The sequence below is a fragment of the Pelodiscus sinensis genome, chromosome 9, assembly GCF_049634645.1.
Source record: "Pelodiscus sinensis isolate JC-2024 chromosome 9, ASM4963464v1, whole genome shotgun sequence".
In the NCBI taxonomy this organism is placed as follows: domain Eukaryota; kingdom Metazoa; phylum Chordata; order Testudines; family Trionychidae; genus Pelodiscus; species Pelodiscus sinensis.
In genome coordinates, this window is record NC_134719.1 from 64,145,248 (window position 1) to 64,161,837 (window position 16,590).

The window sequence follows — 16,590 nt, forward strand, 5'->3', positions numbered from 1 at the left end:
AGCCATGTGGCTGGTTTGGGAGAGGTTGTTTCCTTATATCAGTAACAAATCTGTGCCGATTTTGACAGATGCGGCCACAGCTATGTATCATGTGCATGAGTGGGGGGGGAGGTGCCTGTTTTTGTCAAGAAACTGTCTAAGCTGAGGAAGCGGTGCGTTCCATGTCAATTGCACGTCTAGCTCTCGGGGCTTGGCAGGCAGCCTCCTTCAGAATTTATCAGCCCCAGCATGAGGGGGGTTTTCCCCCCCAAGATTTTGGCCATATGGATATTCCAAACTCCAGGGATCCTGCAAAGAACTCCCTTTGTCTTGAAGGAGAATTCAGTGTGCCTTCAGTTTTTGTTCTGTGGGAAACAGTGATCCAAAATACTTGGATAACTTTCTTCTGTCTTGGGACCATATTCTCCTGTGTACCTTTTACCCCTTTATGCTTCAGCAGTGGTACTGAGAGTGAGAATACCGTGAAAGATCAAAGGAAATTGGTAGCACCTTTGTGGGCATATCAGCATTCCCATTTGGATCTAGTGCCCCTGCTCTGTAGCATCTCGTCTGCCTTTCAGTTCTTCCACATCTAGATTCACAGTAGCCAAGTCAAATGCATCGTCCAGGTCTGAGATTCCTAAACACCCTGGATGTCAGTGTGGTACATTATGAAATTCTGACCTGCAGTCCTTTCAAACTGGTAAGCGATTATTTCTGGAAAGTCATACAGCTCGCAGGAAAACCTGGGCTTGAAGTAGGAAAGATTTTTCATTCATGCATCTTCCACTCCTTCAGTGTCTTACATTGTTCACGGTCTCTAAATGGCCGATTTGCTGAGGGATTCAGTGGGCGTTCACTTGGTGGAACTATCTGTAACTTTGTTCGGAGGAAGCAAGATACTTGGTTGGGGATGGGCGGTTTATCTTATATTGGGACGATCTGTCTGTTTCCAGATTAGTATTAGCACATTGGATTCCAGAGAGAGACTTGAGAAAAGAATGATGATAAATCTAATTGTCCAACCAAGGATTATCCATATTTGCAGATTCTACAGTGAAACGGTTTCTGAAAAGCACCGTTGCCCATTGAGAACAAATACTCTCCTTGAAATTAAATTTCATGCTTGTGTGATTTGGTGTCACTGTCTACAAACTTGAAAAAAATTCTTGACGTCACTGTACTTAAAATCCACTTTGCTACGCTCTGTAACATCAAGGAGAATGGGTGAGAGAAGATCTGATGGCTAAAGTCCTTTAAAATAAGGAGAATGTGATCCCATCCTTTCCCTGATCTTGACTAAATTTGAGTTCCATCCCAATCTTATTTACTTACCTGGACTTTTGTCTGAACCATATCACGGACCAGGGGAGGTAAGGTTATTTAGGTTAGGTCCGTGTTTCTCAAAACATGGGGTGTTTCCCGGGGGTGGGGGGGCAGTGTGAAGGACTGCGTGTACTTGAGAGAAGCAGGAACCATGTAGATACTGAGCTTCAGAGCACATGGCAGGGATCGCAGGTGACTGAGATGTATGTCACTTTGCAGAAGTTAGGGAAATGCTAGATAAGGTGCTAACGAGCTTTTGGCCATGGCTTAGGTAGCACTAATCCCTTCTGTTGGTCTTCCATATTATTTGTAGCTTTTATAGTCAAATCTAGGGGCAAACAAGCTCTGCTCTGAGGTTGTTTCAGTGAATTAGAACCTGCATGCAGACCTGCTGAGAGCTGCTGTATGTCCCAATATTTTGGGCTCTAACATCACTCTCCCGTTGATCCAAAGCATTTACCCCAGCACAGCTAAGAAAACATCTCCTTGTGGACACTTGCGGCTGTTGCCTTGAGCTTGTGCTTTCATTTATAGAGCATTGTTCTCAGCTTGTCAGCTAGAGAGCAGCCCTGCAATCTTCACTTTTCGTTACACCTGGATCCTTAAAGGCCGTGTGACTTCTAGTTGATATCTCTTAAGCAGGGATCTCGACAGGAAGGTTTTGGGGGAGAAATAGTGGCTCTTTTGGGGGAGAAATAGTGCGAATTGTCAACCTAGATAGGTCCGCAAGCACCACTGCTGCTTCAGAGTCTTCAGAGAGGGGTTTGAATGGAGGGGGAGAGAATTACGATGTGGCTGGAGTTGAAAGGCATTTGGATTGTGGGGGTCTCTCCATCTTTATCCGAACGGTCGGTCTTGTGTGAGCGAGTGGTCACGCCGGTTCTCACTGTTTTCACATGGCTTAGACTCTCTCTGTTGAAGGCACGTGTCCATACGACAGGAGTAGCTTTACAGTATCCTGGCAGTCATCTCCAAGATCTACCGTCACAGGTTAAATGGAATTTTTTTCACGTGTACTCCGCAATTTAAAACATAAATCGCCTTACTCTTCTGCGAAATCTTCTGTGTAACGACAGAGTGGGTCCTAAACTAGGCCCTGCCTGTCGTTTTCATTTGACTATGATTATAATTGGGCCATCAGTCCCTGGAAATGAAGATGCTGTCTGAGGGAAATGCTGGCCAAGAATTACCCATAATTCAGCTGCATGTGTGGCTGACCTCTACACGCTAGTGACTGTGCGCGCACTCTCCATGCTAAACTATTCATTGGAATCTCTAGTTCATCCTTTTCGTAATCTACATACCCCATAAGTCACCTGCCAGAACCCAGTGGTCTCCTTCCTTTTCTCAGGAACGGTTTAATAACAGAGTCCATTTTGTATTGGGGGTCAAGTATTCCTAAGACTTCCTTGCTTTTACGAACTAAACTACAGACCATATGCCATGAGCTGTTGTTATAGCTGAGCAATGCTTGTCAGACAAGTGCCTCATGTCTGGGTATGTCTACACAGCAAAGTTATTTAGAAATAACTTTCCTAGCGTCTACACAAGGCAACTGCTATTTTGAAATTAAATTCGAAATAGTGGAGGGCTTATTTTGAAATTGGTAAACCTCATTCCACGAGGAATAGAGCCAATTTCAAAATTGCTATTTAGAAATAAGTGCTGTGTAGATACATATTTCGAAATAGGGGGCCTCCAGCCCTTCCCAGGGTGCTCTGCTTGCTGCCCTGGCCACAAGGTAACTTTTGACCTGATGCCCTGCCGGAACCAGTTCCGGCTGGCCTTAAATGATTCCGAGTCCAATCAGTGTGGATGCGCTATTTCGAAATAGTAAAACGCTATTTCGAAATGCATTTTGTGTGTAGACGCGATATTTTGAAATTAGATATTTCGAAATAACACTGTAGTGTAGACATACCCTGTTACTAATACACACACGCTGTATTTTAGACTTTTTTTAAAGCTAGTCCCTCATCTTGCAACTTGCAGAATCATTTTGTTTGTCATCATAATGTTTGCAACTCTTGCTTTACAGTCAATGGAAAAAGTTGTATTTTTTTTCCCCTAAAGTCTTTCTTTAGCATCTTACCTGTTTTATTGTATGTCCACAGAACAGGTTTGTTTACTCCAGACATGGCCTTTGAGGCGATCGTTAAAAAACAGATCGTGAAGCTGAAAGGGCCTTGCTTAAAAAGCGTGGATCTGGTGATGCAAGAGTTAATCAACACAGTCAAGAAATGCACTAAAAAGGTAACTTCCAAGTGGGTTCGTTCGTAGTTGAAGTACACTCGTCAGTCTAGTGTTATGGTCATTATTTTTATTCTAGATGAGATGCTTTGCTATGTGGCTCTGCTCAGAAGAACGTGCCATGGTATGAGATTACGTGATTCTACATTTGTCTTAGTCGTTTTCTGATCCGGTTTGCGCAGTTTACAAATAAAATGTACTGTTAACCGGCTCTTGGGTTCTGATGCTCAGAACTGTTTGTTTTGAGATTCTGCAGAACCACCAGTGTGGTTTCTTTTTTTCTAAAGATAGGATCAGTCAGGTGCTCTCTTTGACTGATGACATGAAACACCTGTTCACCAGCAACCATACACCCCACAACAGAAACACTAACTCAGGAATCAGTCCTTGCAACAAACTGTTGCCAACTCTGTCCACACATCTACCCTAGTGACACCAGCATAGGACCTAACCACATCAGCTATACTATCAGAGTCTCATTCATTTGTAAGTCTACCAACTGATATGTCATCGTGTGCCGGCAATGTCTGATTTTTCCAAAGTGGCTTAGTCTCCTGTCACTTGAAAACAACCTGTGGTCAAAAATGCATCTCCAGTGACCACCATTAACTGTGTCTGAAAATGGCTTAGGCCTCACATGGGGCCAAAGTGCATTTATAGTTACAGCAAGTATGTCTGTGTCCTGCCAGTCACCAGTCCTCCCTTCTTAATCTTGGGAAGTTAGGAATTTCTGTAGTGGATCAGAGCAGTGCACCCATCTAGTCTAGGGAAATCAAGGCCCCCTTCTGACAAATGTTATTCCTATCATAGGCTATTCGGTGCTATGTCAGTTGTTCACGCTTTATCTTGGAATGTTTGACGGTAGCCATATCCGCACCTATGGCTAACGGGTACTTAGTATGAGCCAGTAATTAATCAGTCCCTGGCTGACCCAGGCTCCACATTGCGCTGCCCTTTTTGAAACGCTGGAGGGGCGCCTCAAAGGGGCAGCACATTAGGAGTCTGGGATCAGCTGGAGCGCTCAGCTGATTCCTGGCTCTGCGTTCCACTGCCCTATTGAAGTGCCGGTGTGGTGCTTCAAAGGGGCAGCGCAGCATTAACGCATGCGATGAACGTGTTTAAACAAAATAATAATGCATTAATCCTGCCCTGCGTTCATCGCAGGTGTTAACGCACCTCAGTTGATAGCCCTGGTTGTGATCACCTTCATCCTTATCAGTAAAGAATGGGAATGGAATTTGCTGGAGTTCCCAGAGTCATTCTTCTGTGGTACTACTCAAACCAAACCAATGTCCAAAGTTCAGTGTGCTCATTGAATTCAGGTCCTAGACACAGCTGGGGACAATGTGGACCTGCATTATCAGGGGTGCGTCTCTTACCCTGGTCACCCAAACTTGTTTAGTTTCTTCAGCGTTGTAGAACGGTGCGTTTCTGATCCACTAAATGCCAAGAGCTGGCGCAGCTGCTGAATACTTGGAACCACAGAACCTCTCTGAACCACACCCTCGTGGCTGTCCTTCCCCTGGTGAGGGAGATAATGTCAGTGAAGCAATGTCTATATTGGACCAATTTCTTTGCAAAAGACGCACGCATTTGAATGACACCGAGCTCTTCAGGGCCTTCACCAACAAGCCCTTGTTGTCTCTTGCAACAGCTTTTGTTGGGTCAGCTTCTTGGTGATGGAACGGTGGCCTCGTTTCCAAATATCTTGGGAGCAACATGCTCTGCAAATATCCTGGGTGGCATTTTCAAACATCATGTGACTAAAAAGTGCAAATCCCATTGGAAGTTCTTGGGACATGCTCCTAAATTGTGTAAGCATGTCAGAAGATCCCACCCCTTCAGCTTACAAGGAGTTGGAAGAAGTATTTTCATAAAGGGGTGGGGATGAAAATGTCTTGGACTGACGTTGAAAAGCGCAGTCTTCCTTCAATTGTTCAGGCTTTCAGTCCTCTCAAAGCTCAGAGGAATTCTCTCTGGGGAAAAGATTCATTCAAATAAACCAGGAACACTGGCTAACTTACTTGAAGCTATGATTTGCAGTGTGAGTACCACCTCCAAACACGCAGCAGTTGCCACACGGTGGAGCCTTCGAGTAATCTGAATTTGGCAATAATGTACTGCAGCACGTATAAACCACGAGCCGAGAGATTATTCAGCCACAGGGTTAAAAGGAGAACTAAGCCTCCGTTTCCTACCTGCTGAAAAGAGCACTTTGGCGGGGGGAGGTGTGCATGAACGAGGTAGCTGGTGCGTTCGCTTTCTTTAGAACAAGCACCCACGCACATAGCTTAATGGGAGCATCGACGTATATATTCATATGTAGGACTTGCATGCAAATAACTTGCCTTCTTTTTAGTCGGCTGTTTGAATTCTATGTCAATGAAGGGCGAGATCTTGTTTCACTCACCTGCTGGCAGATCACGACGGTTGCTCCCGTGAATGTGCATGCGGTTCTCATGGATTTGGTAGGCGAGTGGCTGTCCCTGTGGAGTTGAGAGAAGGGTTGGAAATGCCACCAACAATGTATGTACGGAATTGCCATGCCGCTTGGACGAAGAGAGACTGTCAGGGCATCTTAACGAGTGTCTCTTCCTCCTGCAGTTCCTTTTGTCCAGCTCTGCCATGGCACGGCTGCCCCATCATGGCTGCGCTCTCACTATAAAAGCTTGAATGATAAATATTGGTTACCTCTTATATGCTCTGGATTAGCCCAGAGTAGTCAGGCTGTTAGATGGCGATGGCTCACACTGCCCTCCACACCAATGGTCTTGCACACCCTATTGGTAAAATATCCTTCAAGGGATTGATTCATCTCTCCCCACCCAGTTGAGTCATCCCCTTCCTGGCACTGAAGTCTAATACAACACTGCTGGCATTGTTGGTGTTTCAGTCTGTTCCCCACTATCTGCCTAATCTCTGACACTGCACTACGTGTGCTTATAACATTAGCAATAAAAGACATTGAGAGCCCGGGCCTGAGGGCTAATGGAATCCTACGTCCACTCCCCAAATTGCTGATCAAGGCAATAGGAGCGTCGCTTAAATCTATCGGCGTGTCTCTGTGAACCTCGCAGCTTTCCAAGGGAGGTGGGCTGAACAAATTAGATTTGAAAATGGCCTGGAGTTGCTGCTTCTATAGCATAGAAACCCAGATAGCAGATATCTGAATTGCTACAGTCAGGCGATAAGCAATCTCTAGGTGAATATTAATTGATATCTGAATGAAGGCTCATTGAGACCTTGTCTGTTGGTCAATACATGGTTGAGGTAATATATGGCCTACTAGTTCTAAAGCAGTTTGGTGCATGCCAGAGAAATTCCTCCATTTCAGAGGCTTAGAGATACCCTGATGGCTAATCCATCTTCCAAGAGCGGAAAGCAGCCATACAGCCGATACTCACAGAGAAAGGAAGGTTTTGTCTTAGCAGTATGTTGCTCTTGAAATACTTGTATAGAGCCACCCTCTTTGTGCTCCTTTCTTAGAGTTTTGGGGCACCTCGACATAGATTTGGATGAAGGGATCAGGAATCAATGGTTTTAGGCTGCAGATTGGTGTACGCGCTCCTGCTGAACATTCGCTTCTGCAAAGGAGCATGCACTCAAAATGGCCACCACTTTCTTGACCAAAGATTCCGTGAGGCGAATCTGCACACAAGTTCCCAGCGTTTGGCTCTGTGCATATTGTCCAAAACTGTCCGTACTGGTATCCGAGGGGCTTGGTAACGTGATACTAGTGGTAACAAAACAGACTTCTCGCTGGGGGCTAGTGTCGAGTCTTCATTTGTACCATTTTAACATTGCTTAGCACGTTTCAATTCCTCCCCGCTTCGCCTTGCAGCTGGCGACCTACCCGAGGCTGTGTGAGGAAACGGAAAGGATTGTTACGGGCCACATTCGAGACCGGGAGGAAAAGACCAAGGAACAGGTGGGAATAGCCGTGAAATCTGGAGGGTTGGGAATGGAGACCCCATGAAAACAGGGATGTTGTGACCCACTCTGGTCCCAGCCCACAGCTTGAGAATTGATCAAGGGGTAGGAGGGCGGATTGGTGCAATGCCAAGGCACAATAAGGCAGACCTCCATGAAGGCGTGTCCTCAGCAGTAACCACAGTGGTTACTGTGAGGTTCAAAGAAACTTGGGTACGTCTACACTACCACCCTAGTTCGAACTAGGGTGGTTAATGTAGACAATGGAAGTTGCAAATGAAGCCCGGGATTTAAATATCCCGGGCTTCATTTGCATCTTGCCGGGCGCCGCCATTTTTAAAGCCCCGGTAGTTCGGACTCCGTGCCCACGGCTACAGGCGGCACGGAGTAGGTAGTTCAAATTAGCCTAATTCGAACTACCGTTACTCCTCGTTCCACCCAATTCGAACTACCTACTCCGTGCCACATGTAGCCGCGGGCACGGAGTCCGAACTACCGGGGATTTAAAAATGGCGGCGCTCGGCAAGATGCAAATGAAACCCGGGATATTTAAATCCTGGGCTTCATTTGCAACTTCGATTGACTACATTAACCACCCTAGTTCGAACTAGGGTGGTAGTGTAGACATACCCCTTGTGTTGTAGTAGGAAGGTCACTTTACATTATTTTATCACATTAAAACTCTTTAGATTTTATTCTTTTTTTTTTTTTTTAATTTTTAATTGTTAGGACCTGTGCATCAAAGTGTGCTTCCCCACCAGGGCCCGGCAATACCGCTTACATGCTTTGGGGATAGTAACAGAGATGCAGCCTTGTTAGTCTGGTCTAGCTGAAACAAAAGACAGGACTATGCAGCACTTTAAAGACTAACAGGATGGTTTATTAGGTGATGAGCTTTTGTGAGCCAGACCCACTTCCTCAGATCAAATTGTGGAAGAAAATTGGCATAACCATATATACCAAAGGGGTACAATAAAAAAAAAGTGCACACATATAAAATTGACAAATCAGATTTTAGAACAGAGGGAGGTTAGTGTCTATGAGATAATGATATTGGGGATCACACTTTGGGGATGTCTGCACTGCAGTTCTACACCTGTGGCAGGCCCATGCCCTCAGCTCATGAGGCTTTTGATAAGGGAGGGGAGCCATGCAAAAAAATCTTCCTCTTTCCTTGCATGGTTGAGCAATGGCCTTATTGTAGCAGTCTCTGCATTCGCCAGAGCACATGGTGACTCGCGCCTACTTCCTGCTGGGGAGCGTGGGTCTGACACGAACATAAGAACGGCCAGACTGGGTCAGACCAAAGATCCATCCAGCCCAGAGTCCTGTCAGCCGACAGTGGCCAATGCCAGATGCCCCAGAGGGAGGGAACAGAACAGGTAATCCTCATGTGATCCCTCCCCTGTCAGCCGCCTCCAGAGAAACTGAGGCTAGGGACACCATTCCTACCCATCCTGGCTGATAGCCATTGATGGACCTAACCTCCAGGCATGGGCGGGTATAGGGCAGGGCGAACGGGACGGCCACCCCGGGCCCCGCGCTTAAAAAAGCCCCGCACATGCGCCGTGGCAAAGGGGGGGCCCCGCAGAGTTACGCTGCCCGGGGCCCCGCAAAACAGTCATCTGCCCCTGGCTCCAGGAATCTATCTAGCTCTTTGTTGAACCCTGTTAAAGTCCTAGCCTTCACCACATCCTCTGGCAAAGAGTTCCACAGGTTGACTATGTGCCGAGTGAATAAATACTTCCTGTTGTTTGTTTTAAACCTGCTGCCTATTAATTTCATTTGGTGACCCCTAGGTCTTGTATTGTGGGAATATGTAAATAACTTTTCCTTATTCACTTTTTCCACACCACTCATGATTTTATAGACCTCTATCGTATCCTCCCCCTTAGTCTCTTCTTTTCCAAGCTGAACAATCCCAGTCTTGTTAATCTCTCATCATATGAGACCTGTTCCAAGCCCCTAATCATTTTTATTGCACTTTTCTGAACTTTTTCCAATGGCAGGAGGAAAGCTGGGTCATGGCCCTGGTGCACACTTTTCGAAGGCTTCAGGAGGGGGGCTCTTTTCTTTGTGTGTATTAACATACTTCCAAGTTAATTAAATTATGGTGTTTCAATCCAGCTACCCATCTGCGCGGCCAAGAGATCGACAGATCAAAGGGAGCAGTTTTGCTAAATGGTTCACTTTACCTGCCCGCCCCATTGTCTGTTTCATCCACCTGTTTTATCCCGTCCAACACCCCAACTGAAAGCTTACTGGGCAAAGCCTTGTTCCATGTTTCTACAGTGCCTAACTCGTCCCATGGGTTCCTGACGAGCCTGGTGTAGAAATAGTAGCACTAAGAGTCCAAATATTGCCTAACCTGCAAAATATAGTGCTAGGATCTCTGGGCCCCTTTAACTCCCCTTTGGCTAGATAGTGGGTCTTCACAAAAACTTTCCAGAGGTGGATAATGAGGCAACTGTAAGAAGCTAAGAGCGGTGGTTGACTGATAGCGCCACTGTAGCCTAGTTTCCTAGAGAGGCAAAGAATCCGATTTGGGATTCAGAAGATAGTGTGGCTGAATGACCATCAAAGACCATTTTCAATAATGCAGCCAACTCAATTGTGCTTTTTCATTTTCCTTTTTTTCCTCCTGACAGGTGCTGCTGCTGATTGATATCCAGGTGTCTTACATCAATACCAACCATGAAGACTTCATTGGCTTTGCAAAGTATGTACACCGAGACTTTACTATAGCGCGCCGTTGTTAATTGCCCCTTCTTACTGACGTATGGGAAAACCAGCCCGAATCGTTTAGAGCCGTGGAGATGCCGACGGCCGGCCTCGAGACTTCCAAATAGAGCGTAATGCTGGCGCCTCCTTGTGGCTCATCTGAGGCCTAGTCTGACCCCCTGTTGGCACCTTCTGCCGCTCATCCATTTCCTCTTTGAGACATGGCCCTTGCTAGAGTTCTGCTGTATCAGAGTCCCACTACCTCAGGGGTCTCCAGCCCTTTTAACCACAAGGTCACTTTTTCAATTTCAGTGCAATGTAAGATCTACCTCCAACCCAAACACCCTGGCCCCACTTCTTCCCGCCTCTTCTCTGAGGCCCTGCCCCTTCTCCAAGGCCTCCCCCTGCTCACTCCATCCCCTTTTGCCCCCATCCTCTCTCACTTTCACCAGGATGGGTAGTGGTTTGGGGGTGCAGGCTCTGGTCTTGGGCCAAGGAGTGCGGGAGGGGCTCCAGGCTTAGCCCAGGGTGGGGGATTGGGGTCCAGCAGGAGTTTCAGAGTGCAAGCTCTGGGAAGGTGTTTGGATGCAGGGGGACTCAGGTCTGGGGCAGGAGCAGCATGGCAGTGGGTGGAGGGCCACTGAAGTGCCAGCACTTGATAACTTCCTGGCCAAACCAGTCAGGATCACCTGTCAGAGGCTCTGAGATCAACCGGTAGATCCCGATCGACTGGCTGGTGACCACAGCACTAACTGAACCATCTCTGGCAGTCTTCCAGTCCACTGCCCAAACTGTCACTTCCCCATGGCTGGCAGGGGGCCTCCGGCCCATCCACTCCCCCAGGTTCCTGCACAGGGATGTCACCATCAACCGCCAAGGTCTACACAGTCCCAACCCTTGCGGCTGCTTGCCTGGGTGGCTCCTTACCTTCTCTAGGAAGTGCAACGGACTTTCCCGAGGAGGCAATCAATAAGAATCTCTTTGTGCCGATCTGTTTTCTGATAACAGAAGTTCACGTGCACTTAGTCGGCTTGTGAATTTGAGGCTGAACTGTGTTTCTTTGGTACTAAACTAGCCTCCGATTCTGGGCTCATACGCTTGGATGCCGTATTTGCTCAGGGACTTGTCGAACATTGACAGTCCTTCAGCGTAACTTTTGTCTTTGCTTTTCTTAGTGCCCAACAGCGAAGCAGCCAAGTCAGCAAAAGCACAGTGGGAAATCAGGTAGGCATCTGATAAGAGACTGGACAACACCTTGTACTTCATATGTTGATTTTATGGGTTGAATATTTTATTTGCTGTAAATGTATAATTACCCTTTTTGCTAGATACATATTATAAAATGCATTTTTTTACCCATGTTTTCAGGATCAGCTGATAGTTATCAGTGATAACTTTTAATAATTTTACCACTAATTAGATTGCTCTTCAGTGCTTCCTCCTTTGTGCCCTTAAATGCCCAACATTTCTTCCTGTATTGTCCCTAAATATTTAGTTTTCATTAAGTTCAAACTTGTGAATGAGGTTCGAGACCAATACCGGGGTGAGTCCTTGTTTTATACCTGCTCTCAGTTTTATAGTCGTGGGCTGGTTCACACATGTGCACAGCTTGATAACACAGCGAAGGGACGGGTCTGTTCGCCAAAGCAGATTTGTTTTTACCTCTGCTGAAAGTGATCATTTGACTTCAGACACGTGTTGATTGCTTGCCATTGTCTTGCCTTGAGGAAACAAAGCTGATTGCTGTTCTCAGACTAATAGCCCTCGTGCTGAGATGGCAGTAACTAAATTAGTTGGTGGTTTCTTTTTACGATGTGTCGTACAGGCTTGCGAAACTCCGAGCGCTGCGAATCGGTACTGTTACCCTCCACGCCAACTGATTGCATTGCAAGTGAAGGGAGTTTAGTGCGCTGTACAGGATCTGTTTGTTTTCTTCTTAAGTTAAAACCCTCAGGACAATTGATATAATCGGCCTTCAATTATATTCTTGTCTAGTTCCAAGGTTCCATGTACTCTTTTAAGCAAAACAGTCAAGGTACACATGAACCTCTTTAATCTGGCAAGCCAGGATATGCTGGATTAAAGAATTTGCCAGGTCGGGGATGATGCTGTGGGGTCTAGTTGTGAGGGGGTTGAGAGGGAGGTGCCTACTTGGAGCCACGTTCCCAGGGGCTCACATGGCCCATTGGTATGGGAGTGGTGGGGGAAAAGACTCCAAGGAAGTGTGTTGCTATCCTGCCATTTCCTACAGCTGAGGGGAAGTGGCGGCACACAGAGCTGGTTCCTCGTCTTTCTGCCATGGTCTGAACCACAGGTGTTCCCGATTTAGGGGGGCATGGAGGATTGAGGCTCACGTGTCTCTGTTCCTTTTTGATAATTTCTGTTTTGGATGGTAAAAGTAAAATCAAAAGCATCACAAATCACTGCTCCCGTCTGAAATCTTCACCTAACTGGTCCATTCGCTTCTGGAAAGTTTGGAAGAAGTGATATGTCTGCAGCTTGACCATATTCTCTGTGTTCAGGACTTGCAGGTTTGATGGGATTAGAAACCGAAACAAGGCTGAAAGGTCTAATGGCTGAATCGGCTCCAAAGAAAGAGACTTCCATCTCCTATAGCTCTGCAGGAATACATCAAACATGTACAGTCGTTTCTGCTTTGGGGTTCCTTTAGAGAGGCAAAACCACCCAATTCCGTCATGCCCCAGAAATATGCCAATTGGAGTAACCATGTCTGAATTTTGTCTGTTTAAAATAACATAAATCAGGAAAACCCCTTTGTCTTTGAAAGGAAAAAGCTCGTAATTGGTAACGTGGTAAAAAGACTTCAGCAAGGCTGAGCTTTTCTTCAGAGATCAACTAAAACAGACTTTTATTTTGTATTTATCTTAATTCTTTGGGCGTGAGAAGAGCTTGACAAGTGACATCTGGAAAGAGAAAATGTTTGTGAAATAAAACTTCATTTTTACAATTCTTTGCTATTTCAGGGAGCCAATCTACCGCCTTCACGGCACATTGTACGAGTTAAGTTTTATAAGCTTTATTGTTGCATTTTATTTAGCGTCTCAAAAGGCAACGTTTGTCTCTAACGTAGTTTCGCTAGTGCTTGCTGCAACATTTTGTTCACCGTGAAACGTTCACCTCTGACACATTCTCAGTGGAATGGAATTGGAGTTCATCCCTTCATTGCCACTAACCTGTTGTGATTTACAAGCCTGAACTAGTACGACCTCAAGTAGTGTTAATCTCGCATCAAAATCTGTGTTTTGACATTGACTACCTTAAATTCTGTTAAAATGCACTAAACGTACTAATGATCAGTGTCTTTCTAAACTATATCATTGGAAAAATTGGATTGCTCTTATTTGTCATTTACAATACATGGAGGTTGTGTCTCTTGAAAGGTAGGTGGGTTAGAGTATGGGAAATATCAATATTGTTGAAATGGATGTGCTCAAGTTGATAGGTACCTGCTGTCACAATTCAAAGTCCTTTCCAGCAAACACAGTGCCAAGAAAAACGGATACAAATTGTCAATTCTTAGAGCTTTCTGACTATTCTTTTCATAGCAGCAGGATGGTCAGTGCATCGCAGGATAGATTTTGCTTTTACAACTCCATCAGTATTAGGTGAATATATTTTGTATAACTAATTACAAGTTATCTTCTAAACATTTAGGAGTTAATTCTATAACAAACCACCTTTCTGGTTCAGTGACAAGCAGTAAACATTGACTGTGCTGTTTGGTGCCATATGGCATGTTCCTTAATGAAAATGGATACATTTAATTCCACTTGTCATTATACTGTTGAATTACTTTACTAAACATTATACACTGAGTAAAAATAAACTTGATCAGCTTTGGGTACGACAACTGGACCAAAACCGACTAATGGCCGTTGGAAAAATGGTTAAACTAACCCACACTAGTTTCCTCTTGAATTTAATATGCTTTTAAGAGGAAGAGCACAGAGAATGATTTCCCATATCAGAAATATGGCGGCCTTGAATTTTTGTGAAATAGCTAGTTCTGTTAAGAATAGTTTTGCACATTTTTCCCTCCACTAATTTATCTTCTCACTCTTAATCTTTCTTTTTTTATTTCTGCTGCTGCTGCCACCTGAGCTTTGGACCTGACTCAACAAGGTTTCTTTCTAAGCCACAGGTGAGCCTGTCTTCTAGTCTGCTCTAAATCACCAGCATGGCGCTTTGTTTTACATGGGGCTCCTAGCAAGACTGGGACATGAAGACTGACCGATTCTTAACTCTATATTTTGTGGGGGGAGATTTGTCCCTGTCACCACAATTGTTTAAACCATGTCTTTTTAATATGAAATTCCCACTTCTGATAGAGCTTACAGCTCAAAAGGGCTAAGTGCATCCACAGTCACTCATTTAAGAACACAGATTGGAGGATTTGCAGGTGATAGACCAAGTATAGCATTTAAAACACCGTTTCAGATACATGTCACTCTCTGGTCCGGCAATATCCGTGGTCTGGCAGGACTTGAGATAGCTGGATGTCCACTTATCATGGGTGGACTGTGACCAAATTTCCCGCAGTCCTATAAAGTTTTTTAATAGCCACCAGTTAGCCTTACCTCAGCCCCTGGAAAAATCATGGAGGGGATCCTCAAGGAATCTATTTTGCAGCACTTGGAAGAGGGGAAAGTGATAAGGAATAGTCAACATGGATTCACGAAGGGCAAGTCCTGCCTGACCAATCTGATTAGCTTCTATGATGAGGTAACTGGCTCTCTGGATATGAGAAAGTCGGTGGACGTGATCTACCTTGACTTTAGCAAAGCTTTTGATACGGTCTCCCACAATATTCTTGCTGGCAAGTTAAGAAAGTATGGCTTGGATAAATGGACTGTAAGACGGATAGAAAGCTGGCTAGACTGTCAGGCCCAATGGATAGTCATCAACGGCTCGATGTCAGGATGGCGGTCGGTTTCTAGTGGAGTGCCCCACGGATCTGTTCTAGGACCGGTTTTGTTCAACATCTTTATTAATGACCTGGAGGAGGGGATGGGTTGCACCCTTAGCAAGTTTGCGGATGACACCAAGCTAGAGGGAGAGGTAGATACGCTGGAGGGCAGGGTCAGGGTCCAGAGTGATCTGGACAGATTAGAGGATTGGGCCAAAAGAAATCTGCTGAGATTCAACAAGGACAAGTGAAGAGTCCTGCACTTGGGACGGAAGAATCCCAAACATTGTTACAGGCTGGGGACCGACTGGCTAAGTAGCAGTTCTGCAGAAAAGGACCTGGGGGTTACAGTGGATGAGAAGCTGAATATGAGTCAACAGTGTGCCCTTGTAGCCAAGAAAGCTAATGGCATATTAGGTTGCATTAGGAGGAGCATTGCCAGCAGATCCAGAGAAATGATTATTCCCCTTCATTCGGCTCTGGTGAGGCCACATCTGGAGTATTGTGTCCAGTTCTGGGCCCCCCACAATAGAAAGGATGCGGACGCATTGGAGAGGGTCCAGCGGAAGCCACCAAATGATTAGGGGGCTGGAGCACATGACCTATGAGGAGAGGCTGAGGGATTTGGGTTTGTTTAGTCTGCAGAAGAGAAGAGTGAGGGGGGATTTGAGAGCAGCCTGCAACTTCCTGAAGGGAGGTTCCAAAGAGGATGGAGAGAGGCTGTTCTCAGTGGGGGCAGATGGCAGAACAAGGAGCAATGGGCTCAAGTTACAGTGGGGGAGGTCTAGGTTGACTATTAGGAAAAACTATTTCCCTAGGAGGGTGGTGAAGCACTGGGATGGGTTCCCTAGGGAGGTGGTGGAGTCTCCACCCTAGAGGTGTTTAAGTCTCGGCTTGACAAAGCTCTGGCTGGGTTGATTTAGTTGGGATTGGTCCTGCCTTGGGCAGGGGGCTGGACTTGATGACCTCCTGAGATCTCTTCTGGATCTATGATTCTAGTCCTGGCTCTCTGTTCTGTGCTGTTCTTTAGCTCTAATTTCCCCCTCAATGTGGAAGTGGAAGTGTTGGTAATGCTGCTAGACCCTATTGACCTCTTATGGTCAGGTCCCGAGGGTGCTGGATTAGAGAGGTTCAACCTGTACTTTCAGTGGCAAAATCCAGGATTGCTCCATATGGAATAACCATTCCCATTGGAGAAGGACCTACATTTGGATCCAAACTTGCTGTCCAACCTGGTTTTAGACAATTTTGCATCCTTGGAAGCTGATCTGATTTCCTCCAAGATATTATTCCCTACTGTCCCCTTGCATTAGTGCAATTTTTCACCTTTGGTTTAAGAATCAAAGCCATTGTGATAATTCTGACCCTAGTTCGATTCTGCAGTTGTAACAATTTTGTGCCACAAGTATCGGGAAATGAAGCAGCAGTGTTAGTTGTGTTGTAATTTCTAACAGTGC

General features: G+C 45.7%; 1 protein-coding gene across 11 annotated transcripts in view; it reads left to right on the plus strand.

Annotated features, from left to right (window-relative positions):
* DNM3 (dynamin 3) overlaps window positions 1-16,590 on the plus strand; it is a 209,387-nt gene that overhangs the window by 36,155 nt on the left and 156,642 nt on the right. For 5 of the 11 annotated variants that reach the window (XM_075937046.1, XM_075937052.1, XM_075937050.1 and 2 more), the window contains exons 10-14: window positions 3,420-3,558; window positions 7,397-7,483; window positions 10,134-10,204; window positions 11,382-11,430; window positions 13,191-13,226. In XM_075937046.1, the coding sequence (XP_075793161.1) occupies window positions 3,420-3,558; window positions 7,397-7,483; window positions 10,134-10,204; window positions 11,382-11,430; window positions 13,191-13,226 (382 nt within the window). The remainder of the gene's footprint in view (window positions 1-3,419; window positions 3,559-7,396; window positions 7,484-10,133; window positions 10,205-11,381; window positions 11,431-13,190; window positions 13,227-16,590) is intronic. The other 6 variants (XM_075937047.1, XM_075937053.1, XM_075937057.1 and 3 more) reach the window with 2 other exon arrangements.